The 23,419-nt window shown below is 44.9% G+C and overlaps 1 protein-coding gene and 1 long non-coding RNA gene across 4 annotated transcripts in view; one reads left to right on the forward strand and one right to left on the reverse strand.

The window, feature by feature from the left end:
- The window catches only part of LOC137431874 (uncharacterized), a 46,885-nt gene extending 26,880 nt beyond the window's left edge, over positions 1–20,005 (forward strand). The window contains exon 2 of the long non-coding RNA XR_010985360.2: positions 16,685–20,005. This is a non-coding gene — a long non-coding RNA (uncharacterized LOC137431874). The remainder of the gene's footprint in view (positions 1–16,684) is intronic.
- The window catches only part of LOC137431871 (activin receptor type-1), a 139,177-nt gene continuing 121,551 nt past the window's right edge, over positions 5,794–23,419 (reverse strand). For all 3 annotated transcript variants that reach the window (XM_068123667.2, XM_068123665.2, XM_068123666.2), the window contains exons 8-10: positions 18,796–18,993; positions 16,093–16,223; positions 5,794–8,078 (exon numbers count right to left, since the gene is read on the reverse strand). In XM_068123667.2, coding sequence (XP_067979768.1) covers positions 7,944–8,078; positions 16,093–16,223; positions 18,796–18,993 — 464 coding nt within the window. In that variant the 3' untranslated portion in view covers positions 5,794–7,943. The remainder of the gene's footprint in view (positions 8,079–16,092; positions 16,224–18,795; positions 18,994–23,419) is intronic.

A 23,419-nucleotide genomic window follows, 5' to 3' on the forward strand; every position in this document is an offset into this window, starting at 1 on the left:
TGATTAGGGTGAGGAGCTAGGCAAGCTCGGTTGGCGACGTTCAGTGGCGGAGGTGTGCAGGTAAGTAGACCTGCTTGGAGAGCCACACGACCCAGCCCCGAAATTGTGCGAGGGCACAGATGAAAAATGGGGGGAGTGAGACCCCAAAATTGGGAGAGCACCACAGTATGGGCAATGGGAATTGGTTTTTAGAACCACATAGTGTAATGATGGCCAATGGATTGGCAGGGCAAGACCCCGGGTAGAGTAAAGAGTTAATGTTATTTCGAAGAATAGTTAGGAGAAAGCCTCTTCGCACCATCCGCATCCACTCACCGAGGTGACAGGACTCCACACCAGATTTTGCAAGTGTTTGGAATGTGAGACGCATCTTGACGTGGGCGAGACATTGTATGTAATATTCCATCCCTTCCTTCTTGGGAGGGATTGGGAACGAATTTGGAATTAGAGGGGATGGGAAAGACAAAACGTAGAGACGAATTTGTAAAGTGTACATACGGGGAAGGGCAAGGGTAGTGTAGGCTGACATGGGGGGTGACGTACGAGTAGGGACGAGCTTTCTCAGCTTGCTCTCCTGCGCCCTTCATGTCGCATTGCCTTGTTTTGATGTGTACCTTTGCGCCTTTGCCCCCCGCTAACCTCTGCTTTGTCTTCCGTCCCCACTCAAGGACCCTATGGTCTTTTGTGCGAGGGGAGTGTGCAGGTGCCCTGAGCGGTGCAGCCGCACTCTTGCTGCCTGCACCCTTGCTGCCTGCCTGCCTGCACAGATACACCATATGGACCACACGTCCTGTGGCCTGGCACCTTTGCTGGGACAGACCAGTGCTGCCAGCAGTATCTGGCTTGCGGACCACTGGTTTAAGTGGCATCGATGCCATGCAGGCGGACCACCTGAGTTGGCCCTGCTGGCCATAAATAAAAAAGCAGACGTGGTTTGTGCCCTTTTTATTAATTAAAGAACAGCAAGTAAGAAGATCAAGCCAAGATCCATCGGCCCAGCAGACAAGGACAAGACATCATCACGGATTATTTTAAAATGTTTGTTTTGTGCCTTTTGGTGCTGGTGCTTTTCATGCATGTTTTTTATTAGGGTGCATTTATTGGGTGCATATGGGTGTATGGTATATCGGTGCAGTGCAGTGCAATGGTATTTCCTCTTCTCAAAAGTTCTTCTCTTATTCCCACAAAAGACAGGTCCTGGGTTGCAGTTTTGTAAATAATGAATAGTAGTCTTGTGAATAACATGCTCCCCACCGGCTTAAATGTTTAGTTTGGAAATAATCCGTAATTCGGTTAATTGTGGGCGAGAGTCCGTTAGGTAGGACACAACACAGCAGGGGGGACATATCTAGTGTTAAAACTGTCGCACTCCAGGTAGTAGGTTAAAAGTAGAGGGTAACCACACCTAATGTCACACTAATTGTTAAAAGATAGTCCTGACCCAGGTCTCGGATCGGCTCGGTACGAGCCTGGCAAAAGGAGGGGTGCAGTGTTGCGGTTTTGAGAACCCACACTTGTAAATAAATATAACATCATTAAAGGTTAAAGGTAGCACCCCATAGATAGGCCACAAGTAACACGTAGGTCACCATAGGACGTCAGTTATTTCATCATATGTGTTAGATAAGGACATTTTCCAATAGTTGAATCTGCGTTGCGTCAATCAAATAAGGGTAGGCCCTTCCGTCCATTTTTGCAGCCTCCCTCCAAGCGACGCCATTAAGCGCTCTCCAGTCTGTGCCTCATGGCCCCTCCCAATTTGGTACGCTCCTTGGCCAGCAGCCTTCGCTGCCCTTGAGCTCGCTCAATGCCGGCATAAGCCACGAGGTGAAGCCCGGAAAAAGGGGGTGGAGCGCCAGGGAGGAGGTGTGGCCACGTCACCCAGCCGTCAGGGCGGAGCCGGTAAGCCATAACCAGCCAACCAGGACTGGAGTGACATAGCCTGACAGGGCGTGGTTGGGGCTGGCGGAGCGTTCGCTGGCTTGATTATAAAAGCACGCACGCAAAGCCCTCAAGAGGACTTACAGCGGAAGATTGTGCTAAGAGGACTTATCGTTGTGAAAAGGACTGATCGTTGTGGAAAGCGCTGACGCGATTACAGAGGACTGATCGTTGTGGAAAGCGCTGATGTGATCACAGAGGACTGATTGTTGTGGAAAGCACTGATGCGATTACAGAGAACTGTTGGGAAGAATTACGAAGCAGCGCTCATTAAAGAGGTCTGAGCAGGGAGAGAGAGGCGCTTGACCTGGGACGTACGCTTTACAAGGGAACTGAAGCCAAGCATTGGTATTTCAGAGACGTGCTGTGGCAACCCGCTGTACTAAGGGCGAGCACACGGCACGCATTGCTACGAACTGCAGCGTGCAGGACATTGGGGAGGGGTGCGATTGGAGCGAGTTGTGCGCATATTACGTATGCCAGTATACCAGCCTTCCCCCGTCATTATAATTTTCCGCTCGCGTTACGCTACGTGAAGAGCTGCCTGCCGGGTTTTTCGTCTGCTGGACCGGAGCCGGACTGGAGCCTGGACCCCACCGCTGGACCTTCCACCCTACCATCTGCAATCCCCGTGTGAGTGTCTGTATGTGAGACGGGCCCGTTTGTCCAGGAAATAAGTTAAGCCTGTAGTTAAGACTGCCCTGTGTACTTTACCTTCCTCTTTCTTTCATGTACATTCTTTCGTTTCATCTTCTTCTTGTACAAAGTGTAATAAATTGCCCTGTTCTTTCTGGTTTCTCCTTAATCCGATCGTCCTAGTCTTTTCTCCATTGGGTAAACGTGGCATGATCGGAACTGCCATATTCAGTTCTAGTCAGTTGTTAACAGCTCGGATCACGGATCGTTATCCACTCGGCGTTTCCATCCATATCCGTGATTCGAGCAGGAGTTATTCCCTCGTTTCCGGTCGGCGTTAGTACTTAGGTAGTAGCGAATCCCTAGGCCTAACAAACCCTACCTAACGCTGCGCTGGGAAGGACGTTATAACTTCCAGGGTCGCGTCGGCCAGATAAGAGGACAAGGGGATTAGCAACCCCCCCTTGATAAGGGGAGAGCCGACGTTTGAGATCCGTAACAATATATATATACATATATATACACACACACACACACACACACACACACACACACACACACACACACACACACACACACACACACACACACACACACACACACACACACACACATATATATATATATATATAGTCACGTGAAAAAGTACGTACACCCCATGTAAAGTTTTGACATTTTCAATATATTTCAACATACAGCTATTTGATCTTCATTTCAACAATATTGATAGATAAAGGTGATATAATATAACAAATATCATGAAACAGTTACATTTTGTAGTCCATTGTATAATTTAAATAAACATAAATGCAAATTTCACATGTGGAAAAAGTAAGTACACCCTTGGCTCTAATAGGTGGTATTTCCCCCTTAGGCAGAAACAACCTCAAGTAGATGTTTCTTATAACTGTCTACCAGTCTCTGACCGACTGCGAGAATTTTTTGCCCACTCCTCCATGCAGAATTCCTTCAGCTGTGCGATGTTTGAGGGGTTTCTTGCATGCACAGCTCGTTTCAAATCCCCCCACAACATCTCTATGGGATTTAGATCCGGGCTTTGACTTGGCCATTCCAGAACCCTCCATTTATTTCTTTTCAGCCATTCGTTGGTGGATTTACTGGTATGTTTAGGGTCATTGTCATATTGCAAGGTCCACCTTCGGTTGAGATTCAACTTTCCGACAGATGGCCTCACATTATCCTCGAGCACCCTCTGGTACAATGAAGAATTCATAGTGGATTCTATGAAGGTGAGCTGCCCAGGCCCTGACGCAGCAAAGCTGCCCCAAACCATAGTATTTCCTCCACCATGCTTTAAAGTTGGTATCAGGTTCTTGTGGTCAAATGCTGTCTTTGGTTTTTGCCAAACATGTGTTCTGGTGCTGTGGCCAAATAGCTCTACCTTTGATTCATCTGTCCAGAGCGCATTGTTCCAGAAGTGCTGGTCTTTGCCTCGGTGGTCATTGGTAAACTTTAGTCTTGCCCTGATGTTCTTTCTGGACAGCAAAGGTTTCCTCCTGGCACACCTCCCATGCAGATCAAATTTGTGCAGCCTCTTTCTAATGGTAGACTCGTGCACTTTGACATCAACAGCACTTCTGGAACCTCTGGAACTTCTACTGGAACAAATTATTCAATTTGTAGGATCACTCTGATTCACCTGTCAATGATTTCTAATTCAATTTGTAGGATCACTGATTCACCTGTCAATGATTTCTAATTCAATTTGTAGGATCACTCTGATTCACCTGTCAATGATTTCTAATTCAATTTGTAGGATCACTCTGATTCACCTGTCAATGATTTGTAATTGAATTTGTGGGATCACACTCACCTGTTGTTAGGCTGCCGGTTGCAATGTGATCGGCTGTTATAGCCAGGTGTTGACTTAACAGTTAAGGTGGATGCATTAAGATCTTCGAGTCTCGAGTTTGAGCATCTGTCGGGCCATTAAGAAACACCAGGTGGGTTGCCTCAGCCCCTCATCCTTCTGATGTCAGCAAAATGAGCACAAGCTAATAGGTAATGGGGGACAAAGCATCAACGGCACAGCTGCACTCCCAGCAGTGATGCAACCAGAAATCACAGGTTGTATATAAAATAATAATCAGCTGTGATATCTCATAATCATTACTGAGAGTTGTTAGCACACTTCTTGATATGTCCTTTTCTCCATTTTAGCTCACCTGGAACAAAGTTCAGGGGAGCTTGTGCGATGGCGTGTTGTCAGTCTGTCCGTAAAAAGTTGAAACTTCTTCTCCGAAACCGCTGATGAGATCGTGACCAAATTTGGTACAAATTATATTTGTTGTGTTGTGACTAAAGTTTGTTCACGGCATTAAAAAGAGCCTGGGTCTAAGGGGGGTTACCGGGGTCGAATTGTATCCAGGTTTGACTTGACCCCCCCCCCCCCCCCCCAAAAATAGGTATTCGCTTTATTTTCTGAAACTACACACACGATTTTGATTAAACTCGACCACAACCCTCACCACCCGTGATCAAACAAAGTTTGTTCACGGAATTAAAAAATCTGCCCCTTTGGGGGTCGACAGGGGGGTTGCCCCCCAAAATAGGAATTTGCTTTCTCCTCCGAAACGACATACGCCGTTTTGATGAAACTTCATCATAATCTTAATGACCCATGTTTGTTCAAGGCATAAGAAAAATTGGGGTCTTCGGAGGTATATGGGGTTGTGGGGTTGCCCCCCATAATGGGTATTAATTTGTTTGTTTGCTTAAAGTATTATGATTGTGTTGGTATGATTCTACCTGCTGCCCTGTCTTCTCGCAACCATTTAAATTGGTTTAAAACATCTTTAGTCAGTGCCGTATACTGTTTATGCGACCAGGTGAGCGCCAGGGGTATTTCCCCGATGTTTTTGTTCCATTTCACTGCAGATAAAATAATTGTTATCAGTCTAAAGTAATCCAAATTTTGAATTTTTTCAAGAAATACGAACGGTACATTATATTTAGTCTAGATACAACATACCAATTCACCTTGACAGTAAATAGGAGGTTGTAAACTTCTTTCTTTTAACATTTCGTCCGCGCAGTTGTGATCTATTATTCAGATCAGGTCATGAACCATGCTCTCTACACAGAGCGCAAGTTCGGCCGAAGCAGTTTCTTTGGCTCGGGTTACGGACGGGTTGCCACTCCGACACACTGATCTTTCATGCGAACAAGTAATAATAATAAAAAATTTAAAGCACAGACGATTTTTTTTTTTCATTTTGTAAGGATAAATACAGTATAAACAAATAATAAAGTTCAGATTTAAGCTGTAAAAGTGCATTTCGAAAAATATCATTATCAAAAATGGCCCAAACTGTACATTCAGTTCCAACAAGATATTCGTTCTATCAAGCATCCTTTGCTTTGATGAAATGCTTGGGGTTTTTTTTTCATACATCTTAACGTATCACTGGAACATTGTGTGCTGCAACTCGATTTCATAATTCACTTGACATCTTCACAAGTTCACCGCTCCGAAGCAGGTCCAGGTATCTTCCTTCGGGAGTAAAGATGCTGCCAAAACAGCTGCAGATGCAAGGAATATGATGCGGTGGCTGGTTTGCTATTGCCTACCTGCTAGAGTAATAAATCCCCCCCCCAAAAAAATCTCAAATTATTCTGAATGTGGTTGGTTCATGAAAGCATTATTTGGTGAAAAATAAAGTTACTCATTTATGAAATGAAAATTCATGTTTTGTTATGTAACGAGCTGTAACAGTAATACAGGTATGTTAGAAGATTATTTAAAAAAAAAATTTTAAGCATAAAAAGAGCAGTATGAATAAAATTGGAGTGGAAATACATGAGATAACATTTGATATCAATGAGGAAAAAATATATATATAGAAAAAGACATTTGTTAACATTGTTGTTCGCCCAAGCATGTATAATCAGAATTGTAATTCAATGCAAATTTTTCTTTAAAAAAGCAAAGCAACTTATCTGTGCATCAAATAGTTATTGCCATAAGTAAAACGAGTTGCATATTTATCTGGACAGTGCAAAAAAGTTCCTGTTGTAAATTCAGAAAATGCAACCAATGGAGGTTCCTGGAAAACTATTGACAACATTACCCACTTGATTCTACACAAAGTGGCTTTGCGGGAAGCGGCCGTGGGTCCGTCATGATGTGCAACATGCGAAATGCCCATGATACCATGGAATTAACTTTCGCTGATGAAAGGACGTGTGTTTCATGCCACAAATGTCAATCCTAGGGATCATCGACAAACGCACATAGGGGAGTGGAGAAAAGGAATAAATTCATAAATAAAATGGATAATTAAGTCGAAGAAAAGAATGAAGAACAGGGATGAGGGTAAGAAAGGGGTGGGGCAGGGAGGTTGAGATGAGGGTAAGAGAGCGGTGGGGCAGGGAGATTAGGATGAGGGTAAGAGAGGGGTGGGGCGGGGAGGTTGAGATGAGGGTAAGAGAGCGGTGGGGCAGGGAGATTAGGATGAGGGTAAGAGTGGGGTGGGGAGGTTGAGAAGTGGGAAGAGATAAAAGGGAGAGAAGACGATTTTATGGGCTTTTTGAAGGTTGAGGAAAGGAGTGGGGTGAGGCGATTTTTAAAATGCCAGCTTTGCCGATATATTAGGTATATGCTCGCACAATAAGATTAGAATTGTAAATGACGTCCTGCTGATTTTCCTTTGTCCCATTCTGTCTGGTGTCCCTTCTCCCCTGCAATTCTGCTCTTTCATGAGATTCAATCTTTGTATAAAAACCTCACCATGCCATAGACTTTGCTCTTTTGCATGTTGTAATATCATTAAATGTGTCCGCATGTTATGAAATACGCTAGCTGTTACGTCTCGACGTGGGGAAAAAAAAAACTAGAAAAAGAACACCATTTCATCCCAGGGTAATGAAGTACAAGCGTCCTTGTGCGTCTGCGACACAAAGCAGACCAGGGTGTTGTGGCAGATGTGCTGGGTATGCGGTGCCTGTAGTTGTGGTTGAGACGTGTGCACAACAGTCCAACACGACTGTTTTACACCATTTTCTGTTGTACTGCATATAAAACCTGTCTGATTGAATGATATCAATTCAGCTGCAGTCGCCTGGCACCCATATGTCTAACAGCAATTAAAAAAACAGCTCAGTACTGCAGCCGAGTCAAATACCACAATACCATATTATACAGTGAAAGACAAATCAGCATTATTGGATAACTCAGCTACACGAGTCCAGCACCAATTTCTCCTTCCTGTGAGATGCTGAAATCTACCCAAAAGAGGAATGGACAAGTAGCTTGCAGTTGTGATGTGCAATGGCATCGATGCATGCCACAGAATACATCACACCAAATGTCTTGGTTCTTGCTCAATTCGAAACCCCCAAAAGGGTCAGTAGTCCACTTTGGCACAATAAAACTGGCTGCACATTTTGGCTAAAGTCTTTTTAATTCGGAGAGCCGTGAGACGTGCCGCCGCATTTTGGTACCAGCATTCCTTCATGAGCCGAGCCAGAGCAGCCAAAGTCTGCGACACAAGAGGTTTGGAAATGTCAATGCGACTGCAGAGAATTCCTCTGTTAAACAATAATTAATACAACGAAAAAAATAGAAATTTTAATAATTACGTGTCATACTAGAAAGCATCAAAATGCAAAGTCCTTCCGCATCCACCTTATACTCAAGCTAAACTTGACGAAAACAACAACTAAACAACTATACTGTGCACATAAAATGATTATTTTTTGTTCTCCATGTTCTAATAACAAAGGTTTTTTTTGGACATTTTATGACAAAAGCTCAAATGGTAAAAAAAGTTATGGCCTGGACAAACACACTGAAGCTCAACTGTAAATAAATAAATAAACCCATCCGTCCCACGCTGTCCAGTGGCGGATGGGCTAATAATCCCGATTGTACTTTGACTTTGCCCATTTGACATTTTAACTCAATTATTATTCTCACATTCTCATAAGGGTTTGTTTAAAATGTGAGGACAAAAGCCACTTGGCCTGAAAGCCTAACAAAAACAATAATGATAATATTAATATGACAAAACAATATCCTCCCTCCCAAAGGGTTTTTGTGACATGTCCTATTACCCCCAACACCCTTACGTAACTAAATTTTATCAACAAGGAATTAAAAAAGATTATAAACCACAAACATGTATGATTTTAAACAGTTACCTTTTTAAACAGTTGCTGCTGCTGTTTAACACTAAACTGAAAGAACTTTGGAGAAACTCTGACATCCTTGAGGTAGTCCATGCTCATCATGTCCACCATAGATGACCAGACCCGATATGAGATATACCCCAGAGAGGATAATGACATGACCCTTCCGACCACTTCAGTGGGGAGTGTGTGTACTAGTTGTTAAAAACATTCCAAAATAATTTGATTCTTGGTCTTTGATCCTGAAAACCAGCAACCCTTTGTTGATTATCACATACCACCGAAAGTAGGAGGTGGTTATGGTTTCAACCCTGTTTGTCTGTCTGTCTGAGAAGGATGTCTCAAAAGTTACGGACGGATTTGGATGAAACTTGGTGGGCAGGTTTAGTGGGTGACAAGGACGAATTGATTCGATTTTGGTGAACATCTTTATTTGGAGCACAGGCTATGTCGTCGCGGTGTCATGTGGGGGTGTGAGAGGCCGGGAGAGGGGGTGAGGGCATAAATTCTCTATGTAAATGTATACCGTGTAGAGCCACCTGGTGGTGCTGGCAGAGGGTATTACAATTTCCTTTTTTATCGAGGCAACGCTGAAGTTAAAGCACTCTTGGTATGGGAATGTCAAGTTTTTTCAACTTTGCACACATCGTCCCTTGTATTGCCATCAAGCTGCCGAGCATCACAATAACGAAAGTTTTTTTATATATATATATATATATATATATATCAGCCATATCAGTGCTGCCATCGGCCGATGACCTCAATAGGCCAGATATTGGCAAATATATTGGTTGGGCCGATATATCGGTTAACCACTAGTAAAAAGCCAGGTGAAGTGGGATGGACACTTGATGTGGATTAGGGAAGAGAATTGCAAAGAGAGCGGATAGGTTGCAGGAGCAAGGGTGGAGCAAAAAGGTTGAGATTTGAGTATTGTGTTAAGATGAATATAAATAAGGTGGGGGTTGTTGGAGAGTGGAGAAAGTTGGCTGAGGACAGGGGGGGGTGGAGGAGGTTCATGGTCAAGGCAAGGCAGGAGATGGGTACCATTGGAACTCAGCCCGAATAAGGGAAGAGAAGAAGAAGTCAGAGGAGATGGAGAAGGAGAATGATAAGATCATTGTCCACTGAACAATTTTTTATTTTTTTTGTATACAAGATCGAGGCTCGTGTAAGAGCCAACATCAATCACACACAAAAAGAAAATCAAACAGACACACAAAACATATTGTTGCGGTTTTGAGAACCCACACAGGTAACATCATTAAAGGTTAAAGGTTGTTGCACCCCACAGCTAGGCCACTTGCAAAACGTAGGTCACCTTAGAACGTTAGTTATTTCTTAGTATATGTGAGATAAGGCCATTTCCAATAGTTATCATCTGCGTTGTGTAAAACAAATAAGAGTAGGCCCCGTTCATTTTGCAGCCCTCCCTCCAATCGACTCCATTGCACACCATCCTGTCTGCACCCCATTGCCCCTCGCGTTGGGCCGGCAGCGTTAGCTGCCAGTTGCTCGCTCAAACCAGCCAAATGCCACGAGGTAAGGCCCAAAAAGGGGGCGGAGCGCAAGGGTGAGGGTGTGGCCACATCAGGCAGCCATCAAGGGCAGAGCCGGTAAGACCTCATCAACCAATCAGGGCTGAGGTGACATCGCCCGACAGGGTGTGGCTAGAGATTCCAGAGGGTTCGCTGGGCATGGCAATAAAACCCTTTGCGCAAGGCTCCCACCTCAGTTATGAGGAGGGAGAGACGCTTGAACAGAGTTGAGACTTGAGTTATGATGGGAGAGGCGCTCGTGAGTTCGCAGTGACAAGTTATCAGTTATGAGGAAAAACGCGTTGAGGACTCGAGTATGAGCAGAGGTTTGAAGGACTGCGTTGAAAGGTCTGGCGCTAAAGGACTCGTTGGGGAAGGTTCATTGCGGCAGGACTCGAAGGGAGCGAGTGTGCTAAAGGACTTTGTTGGAGAGCGCATTGTGAGGACTCGTGGAGAAAGGCGCCCGGTAAAGAAGGGCTTGTTGGAGATCGCTGGTTGGGAATTTGGCTTAGGCTTGCGGTGAGCGAATATCAAGGGCCAGCATTCCTATCACATACGCAGCCGTGAGCCAACATAACCATTAACCACTTACCGATCCCCCAATATATAATTGTCCGCCTCGTGCCTACGCCACGCGGAGAGCTGCCTGCCGTCTTCCATCGCCTGCACGGTACGAGTCGGGGCCCGGATGAGCTGTGGACGCCATCTTTGGACCCTCAACCCGACCATCTACATCCCCGTGTGAGTGAGTCTGAGAGTGAGTCTGAGTGCGAACGGGCCCGTGTCCAGGGAATAAGTATAAGACTGTATAAGGCTGCCCTGTGTATCTGCTTCTTCCTCTTCTTCTTCGTGTACAAATTGTTAATAAATTCTTGTGTTATTCCTTTTCCTCTTGGTCCAACCGTTTTAGTCATTTCCTCCATTGGGTAAGCGTGGCACGATCAGAACCGCTCCAATCGGGTTAGTTCCCATTAACAGCCCGAATCGCAGCTCGCTGCGCTCGGCGTGTCCATTAACGCCGTGGTCCGGGTGGGGTTATTTCCTTGCTTCCCGGCCGGTGTTAGTACTTAGGTAATAAGACTAATTCGGCTTACAACCCTATTGAACACCGACCGGAAAGGACGTGATAGCCCCGGGATCGCGTCGGCTAGTAAAAAGACAAGGGGATTAATCCCCCCTTGATAAGGGGGACGCCGACGTTGGAGATCCGCAACAATATAATAAGGGTAGAGGTAGACAAGATGGGGAGAGAAGGGGAAGCACACAAACACAACATTTGAGAGAAGGGACATCGGGAGATCTGTGGGAGGGCTTGGGGGGAGGAGGCGTGGGAAGGGGGGGAGAGGTGGGAGAAGTATAAAACAAGGCCACTGCAAGGACTTCCAGGAAGGAAGTTGGTATTTCAAAAAAGTGAATCTGGGGTGAAATTAGCGTGGGTAGAAAAGATCAAGGTTTTGGATGGGGGAAGATAAGAGATGGTGGTGAACAGCTGTTTTAAAGACCTGGAGGGAGGAGTGGGATTGAAGAGAGTGAGGGAGTTTGTTCCAGAGGTGGGAGAAAAGAGGAATGAAGGAGTGAAGGTGAGCAGAGAGTCTTGATTTTGGCAGTTAACCATAAAAGGGTTGCAGGCAGATCTTGTGCGACATGCAGGAATATTTGGGGGACAGAGCCCAGAGAGAGCTGGGGGAGCAAGGCCGGAGAGGAGTCGGTAGAAGACAAAGCCCACCAACCTGCCTGCGGTGAGTAAGTGAAAGGCCCACGGAGTTAGCTTCATCGCAGGAGATTCCAATGATTCTAAAAGTTTTGGTTTCAACAGCGTGAAGCCGAGCTAGGTGTGAGGCAGGAGCACCGGCCCAGAGGGGAGAACAGTATTCCATTGCACTGCGGATGAAAGCCTTGTATGTGGTGAGGAGCTCAGGTGTGCCAAGGAAGGACTTCACACGACAGAGGATGCCCAGTCGGCGACTGGCTTTGGAGGCAAGATTTGAAATGTGGTTTTCCCAGGAAAGATCATGGCAGATAGTGAGACCCAAAAGCTTGAGTGACAGAACTTCTTGGAGAGGATTATTCAGAAAGTGGATGGGAGGGTTGTCCAGTCGGTCTTTTCGGAGAGACATAGTAAGAGTGTGAGATTTGTCAGGATTGAAAGACATGTTCCACTTGTTTGACTAGTTTTTGATTTTGTCCAGGTCTGCAGAGAGTGAGGAGGCTGCAGACTGCCGATCTGAGTGATGAGGAATGGAGCGGCAGAGAGTGGAGTCATCAGCAAAGAGACAGAGAGGATTTTCAAGAGAGTCAGAGAGATTTTTTTATTTTTTATTTTTTATTTTTTTTGTATACAAGATCGAGGCTCGTGAAAGAGCTAACATTAATCACACAAAAAGACAAACCGACACACAAAACACAAAAAACAAGGGGAGCGGCAGACAAGATGGGGAGAGAGGGGGAAGGACACAAAAGAGAGGGGGAAGAGGGGGAAGGACACAAACGCAACATTTGAGAGCATGGACATCGGGAGGACTTGGGGGGAGGTGGGAGAGGAATAAAACATATGAACACTGCAAGGACTCTGGGGTGAATTACCGGGGGTAGAAAAGATCAAGGTTTTCGATGGGGGAAGATAAGAGATGGTGGTGAACAGCTGTTTTAAAGACCTGGAGGGAGGAGTGGGATTGAAGGGAGTGGGGGAGTTTGTTCCAGAGGCGGGAGAAAAGGGGAATGAAAGAGTGAAGGTGAGCAGAGAGCCTAGACTTTGGCAGTTTAACCATAAGAGGGTTGCAGGCAGATCTTGTGTGACCTGAAGGAATATTGGGGGGACAGAGCACAGAGAGAGCTGGGGGAGCAAGGCCGGAGAGGAGTCGGTAGAGGACAGAAAGACCACCAACCTGCCTGTGGTGAGTGAGTGAAAGGCCCTCGGTGTTGACTACATCGCAGGAGATTCCAATGATTCTGAAAGCTTTGGCCTCAACAGCGTGAAGCCGAGCAAGGTGTGAGGCAGGAGCACCAGCCCAGAGGGGGGAACAGTATTCCATTGAGCTGCGGATGAAAGCCTTGTATGTGGTGAGGAGCTCAGGTGTGCCAAGGAAGGACTTCGCACGACGGAGGATGCCCAGTCGGCGACTGGCTTTGGAGGCCAGCTTGGAAATGTGGTTTTCCCAAGAAAGATCATGGCAGATAGTGAGACCCAAAAGCTTGAGCGACAGAACTTCTTGGAGAGGATTGTTGAGAAAGTAGATGGGAGGGTTGGCCAGTCGGTCCTTTCGGAGAGACATTGTAAGAGTGTGAGATTTGTCAGGATTGAAAGACATGTTCCACTTGTTTGACCAGTCTGTGATTTTGTCCAGGTCTGCAGAGAGTGAGGAGGCTGCAGACTGCCGATCTGAGGGATGAGGAATGAAGCGACAGAGAGTAGAGTCGTCAGCAAAGAGATAGAGAGGATTTTCAAGAGAGTCAGAGAGATCATTGATGAAGACCAGAAAAAGCACAGGGCCCAGAACCACTGCCTTGGGGAACTCCAGCCTGAGCAGGAAGGGGAGATGAGAGAAATCCATTCAGGGCCACACGTTGACTATGACCAGAGAGGAAGTCCGCAAGCCATGCGTGGAGATTTCCATGGAAACCATAGGAGGAGAGTTTGGTGAGCAGAGCGGGGTCCCAGACCGTATCGAAGGCAAGTGATATGTCAAGGGAGACAGCTCTAATTTCCTGTTTGGCATTGAGGACCTCCATCCATTGATGAGACAGCAGAAGGAGCATGTCCAGAGTAAAGTGACCTGGTCTGAAACCAAATTGATGATCGGAGATCAAGCCGTTGGAGAAGAGGAAAGATTTGATATCCGAAGCAATGATAGATTCCATGACTTTGCTGATAATTTGGAGAAGGCTGATTGGTCTGTAGTTGCAAGGATCTGTTTTTGCACCTTTTTGTGTAAAGCGGTTATGTTAGCCGATTTCCAAGGTGATGGCAGATGACCTTGAGCAAAAGAGGGTGAAGAGAACAGACAGAGGGAGTGAAAGAGCGGCGGAGCAGGATTTAAGGACCTGTGGGCTGATGCCGTCAGGTCCAGTTGCAGAATCAGTCGAGGGTTGACAGAAACTTTTCCACCTTGGCAGGAGGGAAGGACACAGAGTCCAGGAACAGCTGGGTACGAATGGGTACAGTGGGTACAGAGAGGGATGGGCTTGGGACACAAGATTTAGAGGCAAACACAGAGTTGAGGCATTCAGCTTTTTCACGTGTGGAGTTTCCAGAGGCAGTTTGGAACTCGGTAGTGAGTGTTGCAACCGAGGCAGACAATTTTTACGCTTTCCGTGCTTCAGCACTTGGCGGTCCCGTTCTGTGAACTTGTGTGGCCTACCACTTCGCGGCTGAGCTGTTGTTGCTCCTAGACGTTTCCACTTCACAATAACAGCACTTACGGTTGGCCGGGGCAGCTCTAGTCGGGCAGAAATTTGACGAACTGACTTGTTGGAAAGATGGCATCCTATGACGGTGCCACGTTGAAAGCCACCGAGCTCTTCAGTACGGCCCATTCTACTGCCAATGTTTGTCTATGGAGCGTGCATGGTTGTGTGCTTCATTATATATACTTGTCAGCAATGGTTGTGGCTGAAACAGCACAATCCACCAATTAGAAGGGGTGTCTGCATACTTTTGATCATGTGGTGTTCGCTAGACCACGTTTGAATGAATACAAAATATACGATGTGGATTACTCAGGCCTTTGCTAACTCATGATAGGGGTGTTATAATAGTGCTCAAAAATGCAGGAAAAGGGATTTTGGCAATTGTGTTATTCACAAAACACAAACATTCAAAAATCACACAAAACATTCATTCATTCATTCATTCATTCACAAAATGTATCATTCTGTTTTAACAAGTCAGACAGGATGGCACAGGTGTAGCGCACTTATATTTGAGCCGTATCGTCTGGCTTCACTTCCTGACCAAACTACAAACTGTCAGATTGGTGCTTTGCTGTGAGGGCATTGTATCACAAAGGGGATGGGCATTAAGCTGGGTGTCCCATCTGCTAACAATAGTATTGCAGAGTTTTAAAAGTCTCGCAGTGTATTTGGCGAATGCTGCGTGCTGTCTCCTGCATCCTGGCTAAATTCAAAATTCCTGCTACTTTCAGTCAAACAACAGGCCTGACCAGCTCATTCGTGAAAGACTTAGACCAAAGCCTTCCCCCCTGGCCGACCTGGCAAAGTGAGAATAATTTGGGCCATTGACATAGTAGTAGTCGTAGTGTTATTCTGTTGCACTACACCACAAGGAGATGATGATGATGTCCACTCCAGTATCATCAGATGCATATGGCTGCCGAAGCAGTTTCTTGACTGTTGGGCACAATCATGGTCGGGCCGTCACTCCTACGCAGGATACTCACATGGCACATTCATCCCAGTAAGCTGGTACCTCATTTCGCCGACCTCGGAAGGATGACAGGCTGAGTCAACCCCACCTGGTGTTCATTCAACGACCGACCTGGATTTGAACTCTGGATCCTGGAATCCCAAGCCAGCACCCTAACCGCAAAGCCAACACCACGCTCTCACTACGAGATGCATGTACCAATAGTGTAAGCTATGTCCATCCTGCAAGCAGGACAACGGCTATGAGTACCTTGTGGTAGTAATTTAAATATTTGGTTGTGGCCTGTTTTTCGACATCAGGAAATCCCATTATATTTAAAGGAAGAAAGAAGCATCACATATACATTGATGAGTCAACTGCCACTTCCGTGCCACTTCCGTGTCACTTCCGTGTCACGTGCTCTCATGGGTATTTGAGTATTATTAACGCTAAACTGGTACTTACAGGATCAGAGTACCAGCGGTTTGGAATGCCTGGTCTCTGTTGATCAATGCAGACAACCTTCCGCATGTCTTCAAAACTCGGATCACTGGGAACAACGTCGTGAAACGGAACCTTACTTTCCTCAATAATTCCTGCCAATAAATTAGAAGAAGAGGAGCAACAAGTGGTTATACAAAAAGGTGTTGTGAAGAATCCACACCTGCCTCGACAACAAGATGCAAAACAAAACTGTCACAATGAGATAAAGTACATTTAGATAATTTGGCCATCATATTCATTCACATAATAAATGCACCACCATAATATTATCATTGTAAATGAGCACAGGCTTGTCTGTAGCTCCAATATAATTGATAGAGCAAATGCTGGTACAGCATATTCACACATGTCCTCCATTGAATTCCTCCTACGTCACAGAAGGCGGTTCTAAAATGCAGTTGTGCTTCAGCATGCAACCGATTTCATTTTGGGCTGACGAAATGATGATCCAAGAAGATGGATTATTCATGCCTCAGATTACGATTATTGAACTGGAAATTGCCTCACTCGTGAATAGTTCATTAATTATCTTCAATCTTGCTCTTCCCTCCAGGTCTTCAAGACGGCTCTTCACCACCAAGATGATGGCTAGTGTGAGTATTTTGCAGATGGTAAATATGACTCGCATGGCAACTGTGGAATAGCAGCGCGATACCCCTTGCTTCACCTGTCATTCAATGTTTTGTGAGGTTCAACATCTCCATGGCAGAATAAGGTAAGCCAGATACATTACATGTCCAACAAAATTTTGGGAGGGAGCAGGGAAGAGGGGGGCGGAGCAGGTGTTCGTATGCCAAGTCAAGGCACGTGGAAGATGGAGAACACAGAACGGATCAGGACAACCGAACAAAATGAACTGAAGAAAGAGGGGGGACATCAACGGCAGGGCTGAGGGGTAAAATAGAGGGAGGCTTGCACATATAAGAATGTGGGGTAGAGGAGGATGCATGGTGTGGACAAGATGGACACAGAGGCAAACTCAAACAAAAACTGGAAATTTGGAAAGAGGGGTTGAGGTGGTTTAATATGGGTAGAAAAGATCATGGTTTTGGATGGGGGCGATCCGAGATGGTGGTGAGCAGCTGTTTTGGAGACCTGGAGGGAAGAATGACATTGAAGACAGTGAAAGTTGGTTCCAAAGGTGGGAAAAAGAGGAATGAATGAGTGGGGGTGAGCAGTGGTTCTGGATTTAGGTAGTTTCACGAGTAGTGGCTTGCTGGTGTACCACATGCATCATGTAAAGAGACGGTGCAATACCAGAAAGGAGGTGGAAGAAGACGGAGAACACTGACCTTTCAGTGATAGTGAAGTGATAGGCCCATAGACTCGGCTTCATCGCAAGATATTCCAATGATCTTGAAAGCTTTGGTTTCCATGGCGTCTAGCTGAGCAAGATGTGAGGCAGGGGACCCAGCCCAGAGGGGAGAGCAGTACTCCATCAAGCTGTGGATGAAAGCCTCGTAGGTGAATAGGAGCTCAGGTGTGTCAAGGAAGGACTTTCCATGACGGAGAATGCGGCGACTGGCTTTGAAGGCCAACTTTGAAATGTGGCTTGCCCAAGAGAAATCTTGTTTGAGAATGAGACCTAAGAGTCTGAGTGACAACCTCTACGAGCAGTTGTTGAGAAGGTAGATTGGAGGGTTTATGGTACGGTCCTATCAGAGAGAGTGACAGTGTGTGGGATTTCTCAGGATTGAAAGACAGATATTCCAAATGTTTGACCAGTTTGTGATTTTGTCAAGGTCTGAAGATCTTTTCTTTCCAGATCCTTCTTTTGGAAATTTAAGGCGCACGTCATGTTGTATCATTTTATTTGGACATGGGACTTCTCATGTAGATTTTGAGATGCTGAGTATCGAAAGATTTTCTTCTCTAGGTCACACTTGATGGTGTGAGCAAGTACATTGAAAGTTTCAGCAAATAGTCTAAAACTTTCAGCAGAGAGGCATGCTGGGATTCAAAGTTATCAAGAACAGCAGATATTCATTTGATCTTCCTGCCCAATTGGTCAGACAAAGCAATATTAACAGTTTGTCGCCAACAGTATCAAAAGATTGTTGCAGACGATGAAAGACGTGCAGATTCCGTGGATGTCTTTCATCATCTGCAGCAATCTGTTGATACGATGACCTTTGGTTTGGCAATGCTGGATGAAGACCAATCAGATTTCATTGTACAGGAGGCTCCAGCGGAAACATGGTCGAGGGTTGGAGAATTCATTCGATCGGTGTTGTGGAAATTAGATCAGCGCGTAATTTGAGTTGTAACTCCTCGCAGAATGGTTGAAACAGCCACGGAAACGGAACCCACAACGGTGAAGTTAAGTGTGCAAACTTCTTAATTATAAAACAAATTGAAGGATCATTCTAAAGTAAAGAAACCTGGAAAAAGTTGTTGATACCTCGGGTGTCCCAAAATGATGAGATCAATGAACGACAAACTCAGACATACAAAATGAGCCGTGTTATCTTGGAAGCAGCAACTGGACATATTTAACAACTTAACAATTCAAGTACGTGCAATGACCGAAGCAAATTTAAAGTTGTGCAAACCACAAAGCTGTAATAGGTTGGGAGCATTTCAACATAGTCATCCAGTTAATTCCACTGAAGATGGAGCAGGTGTGCATCCGCTACTTCTATCGCTCAAGCTCAAGGCACGTACCGTTGCTCGTAGCTCGACGGCAGATCTCCCAAATCACCAGTCCTACGGCCCAGACGTCGGCACGCTTGTAAGCGTCAAAGCAATCCGCGTGAATGCTCTCGTCCAGCAATTCAGGGGCCATGTATCTTTTGGTACCCACCCTGGGGTTGTGCCCGAGATCCAGGTGGTTCGTCAGCTGCGAGTGCATTACCGAGAGACCTAGAGTAAGAACACCAAACAGAAGACAGATTTATTGCAGAGAAAGCAAAACGCTGTCAAGCCGAGATGTGCTGCTCGTGTTGAAATCTTTCACGATGCTATAGCGTCCCCTGGTGCTTACAACGAAGAAGCACACAATTTTGTTTTGGAATAACGCAATGTGTTAACGCACCTTGAATTATAACTGAAACCTGCAATCATTGCTCCCAGGTTCTCCTTAAATTATGACATCAAGTGTTAATGTGGTTAATCGTAAGGACGAAGGACACACAGACTTGTGTTGTTTCTTAATAGATGAGGAATTGTATGCACCTCTTCTAGATACACCTATGAAATAACGACAGTTTCAACTTTAATTTGAGTCAAGAAATGATAAGAAATGAGCAGTTTTCCCTTGATGATTTATTTGCTCAATATGAACATCATTTTTCTGCTGCACTTCCTCAAACCAAATGATGAATATCTTAATTACTCTGCGACACAAGTTCCCATCGATCGAATTGTGCAATTCCACAACTTTTTCCCATGGCTCCATCAGTGTGTGGCCTTTACATAAAGACTTAAATCCACAAATTGTTTCTGGGTTGCCCAGATTGGGGCCAAAATAAAGCTCCAAATGATCATTGCACCAGACATGGTCTTCATCTCAGCAAATAGTAAAACTGTCTTCTTTTCTTAACAATGTGAGGGATGTCTGGGCCGCGCCTGTGAGATTGATCGGCTATCTCCGTGCCGCTGCTCTGTTAAACCAGAACGGACTGGGGCAACAACAACAACTGTCCTCTTTTGTTCTGTTGATAGATTAATTTTACTTTCCATGCCCAAAAATCCACAAGATTATCTTAATATCTGATATAATGTAGGATGCTACTTTACATCCTGCAAAGAAAAGAAAACAGTCATTTCCAGCACCCCTGTATTATTTGGAAGACAATAATAATAAATTGTGGTTCACTTATATTTTAGCAGAATTGTTCAAGCTCATCATTATTAAAACATGCACAAAAAACAATTTAGGCCCTCTTTATTCATACAGTCCGACAGGATGGCACAGAGGAAGATATTCACTTTTGAGCTCTCTCGTGTGGATTTCATTTCTGTCCAGAATATAAACTATGGGAATGATGCGTGACATGCAGGGAATTGCATCACCAAGTGTGCCATCCCTTGGATGGATGCAGGGGCGTCGAGAGGAGGCGTCAGGAGAGAGAGGGGGGGGGGGCGGTCGCTGCCTCGAGGCCCGGAGTCCGTTGAGGGCCCCGAGCTTCTCCTGTAATTTTTTTTTTAAACAGTAAAGTGAAACCCTTCATCGGTTCATCCTCATCGTTACATTTAAATCCAGAAGCTGATTTTGCTTTCATGCCAGAAAGAAAACAGCATTTACCGCTGTTAATGGCAAACTTTACAGAAAATGGTTATTAACCAGAAATGTGCGTCACATAAAAAATGTATTTGTATCCTCTTCTTCAAAAAAAAATGATGAACTATCTTCTCAAGTATTTTTTGCCAATATAAGGGAGAAAGTGTTCAACAGTCGTGGGTGCGAATTGTCTCGATCAGTCCAAACATCCAGCTATCTTTTATTTTCGATCATACGGCTAAATAAAAGTGACCATTTGTTTTTTTAAAGTTTTTTGTTTTTCATTAAAGAAAGTTCCTTAAAAAGTTATAAAAGAAAAAGGGTGGGGGTAGGGGTCACGAGGTTGTTTGCCTCGGGGCCCGGGCTGGCACTCGACTCCCCTGGATGGACTTTAAAGCTGGATGTACCACTTGCTGGCATTGATTGCTTGAGAATAAAGATTATACGGTGACTTTTGTAAAAAGTAGGTAAGTTATATCCAAAACCCAAAGTGAATTCCAAATGTCTGTCGCAATCAACTTTAATCAATCGTCATAACTGGGGAGAAGTCTGTTTGTGAAATCCTTGGGCCAAAATATTTCTTCTGGCTACCATCACAAGAAGTTGGGAACAAATTATTTTCTGTAGTCCAGATGCTGTCCACAGATCCAATATGACACAATCAGGACTGTGCCATGTATCCAATGACGATTACCATTGCTCTCGAACATCTATGGGTTTAGCAGTGGAAGAATGACCACTCCTAAATCCGTGCCAATCATCACTTGAGATAACTTCTCTTGAGATGGTTCACAAGTGCATCTCTGATGATTCACTCCATCAATTTACACACCACAGATGTCAAGCTAACTGGATGGTAGTTTGCTGTATTGCACTTTTCCACCTTTATATTGGCACCACATGAGCTTGTTTTCACAACTTTAGTACCTTTCCATCCTTCAATGCTCATCATAGACCATCTGGAGGGGTTTACAAAATTTCCTGATGCGTCTCTCTCAACACCCGCTAGTTTAATCCATCAGGGCCTGGCGACAATGGTTTGCATCTAATTTAATCAGGTGTTTGTTAATGTTCTCCTGCGTAACCTCCACCTCACTTGGCCAAATGTATGGGAATTGCATCACCAAGTGTGCCATCCCTTGGATGGATGTTGAGCTAGGCAGGGAATTGCATCACCAAGTGTGCCATCCCTTGGATGGACGTTGAGCTAGGCATGGAATTGCATCACCAAGTGTGCAATTTTGCATCACAATCACCAAATATTTGGGATTTTCGATTTTGTTGAGACCCCCACCAGGATCGGGTAAAGATCGGGTACCCCCACTAATGGGTTGTTTGGCCAAATGTGAGATTTTTTTTTCGAATTTTATAAAATAACACTTCCTTGTAGTAATTCAGGGTCACCGATTTTTTAAATGGCCTCAAAGGTGGTGGGATAACAATTGGAAAAGTTTTAGTTCAATTTTTTTTGACAATTAGATAATCAGGTAACCAACGAACCAAAAAAAAAGGAAGAGTTTTTCAAAAAATTTCTTATTCTCCCTTCAAAACATTATAAACCGATACATCGGCGGGATTTCCCCGGCTTCATAAATTATGGCTTCGTGAAGCTGGCCTGTTGTGTCAATGTCAGTCTGAGTCGAGCGGCCAGGGAAACCAAGTTTGGACGGCATAGGATATCGTGGAGGATGTATGCCGGTGCACCTTCATTACATGTCCTGCTCACGAACTTGGTGACGGTGCACCTTCTGCAACAGGACCTTGTCGTACTATGCGATTAAGCCTTCATCGACTGCAGGAACAGGTAATCCTCCATGTTCATGAGCAGCTGCTCAACATTGGGTGGCCACAACCAGGTCTAATCCAGTTGCTGTTCCATGACCTGCAACTCTTCGCTTTTGACTGGTTTCTAACAACACCAAAAGCTCTTAGGGTTCACCTCTCGTGCAAACTTGTTCTCAAAACTTGCTTTGCCTGCCTAATGGTAGAAATTGCTTCATTGCATACTTCAACAAATTCCTTCCAGTTTGCAAAAATCACTCGCATCCACAAAAGAGTGGATAAACACTTCTTTTAAACTACAAATCAGTGAGCTCGTTTCTGATTCTAAGCAAATTCATGGAAACCATCGTTGCTACTGATGTCAAGCCTTTCTTCTTTTCAAATGATCTGACCACTGATAATCAGCTTGGATACTGTCCGAGTCACTGGACATGCAATAGTTGGAGGCCCTAAATCTGAACGAAGAGGTCAGCACAGTCTTGCCGTGCAAGCTAGAGTACCCAAGGTAGTGCTATTGGCCAAGTCTCATTCCTCATCAACATAAGCAACCTCGCTGATGCTCAGTAAAACCTTATCTTCCTTTTCCAAACAACTTCATACTCATCCAATCAGTGCCCCCATGCCGCTTGCAGGAAGAAAGCAGCTACATCACTCTCTGCTGAACCAGAAATTATTTCATTATTCACTCAAATGGAATTTGCCCTTCAATCCTGGAAAATCTAACCCTGTTGCTCCCAAAGGATCGTCGAACAAACTAACCTGTCTGCTTCCATGGTCAGCCACTGCAAGAGGTGCAATTTCTTGAGTTTATAGGCTTCACTATCATCCATGACATTTTGTGGGCCACCCACATAGCAAAACTTGATTCCAAAGACAACCATAGACTGAGAATCCTCCATCACTCCATAGAAAACAAGAATGACTGCACTGTGGTCACAACTCGAGATAAAAAAAAAATTGCCTCCTCTGTCAACTCAACTCCCTCATCCTTGATGTTGAAGGTACGATACAATTCATCTGAGGGTCTTCATGGATTTGTTCAATATCAATTATGAGTGACAGCTGGGTCCGTTCACTCCCCCCCCCCCCCCCCCCCCCACAAAATATTTCATAACACCTGAATATTTCTTCAATCACGACACGCACCCCCCTCCCCCCACCCTCCTAACCTTCCAATCAACATTTGAACAAAACAAAGCCAATGGAAATCTGACGCAACAAAATATGGGCAGTGTATAATCAGCAGAGGCCGATAGGCTGAATGTCTTAGGCCCACAAGGAAAC

This window comes from Myxine glutinosa, chromosome 7 (assembly GCF_964187855.1).
Source record: "Myxine glutinosa chromosome 7, kmMyxGlut1.1, whole genome shotgun sequence".
In the NCBI taxonomy this organism is placed as follows: domain Eukaryota; kingdom Metazoa; phylum Chordata; class Myxini; order Myxiniformes; family Myxinidae; genus Myxine; species Myxine glutinosa.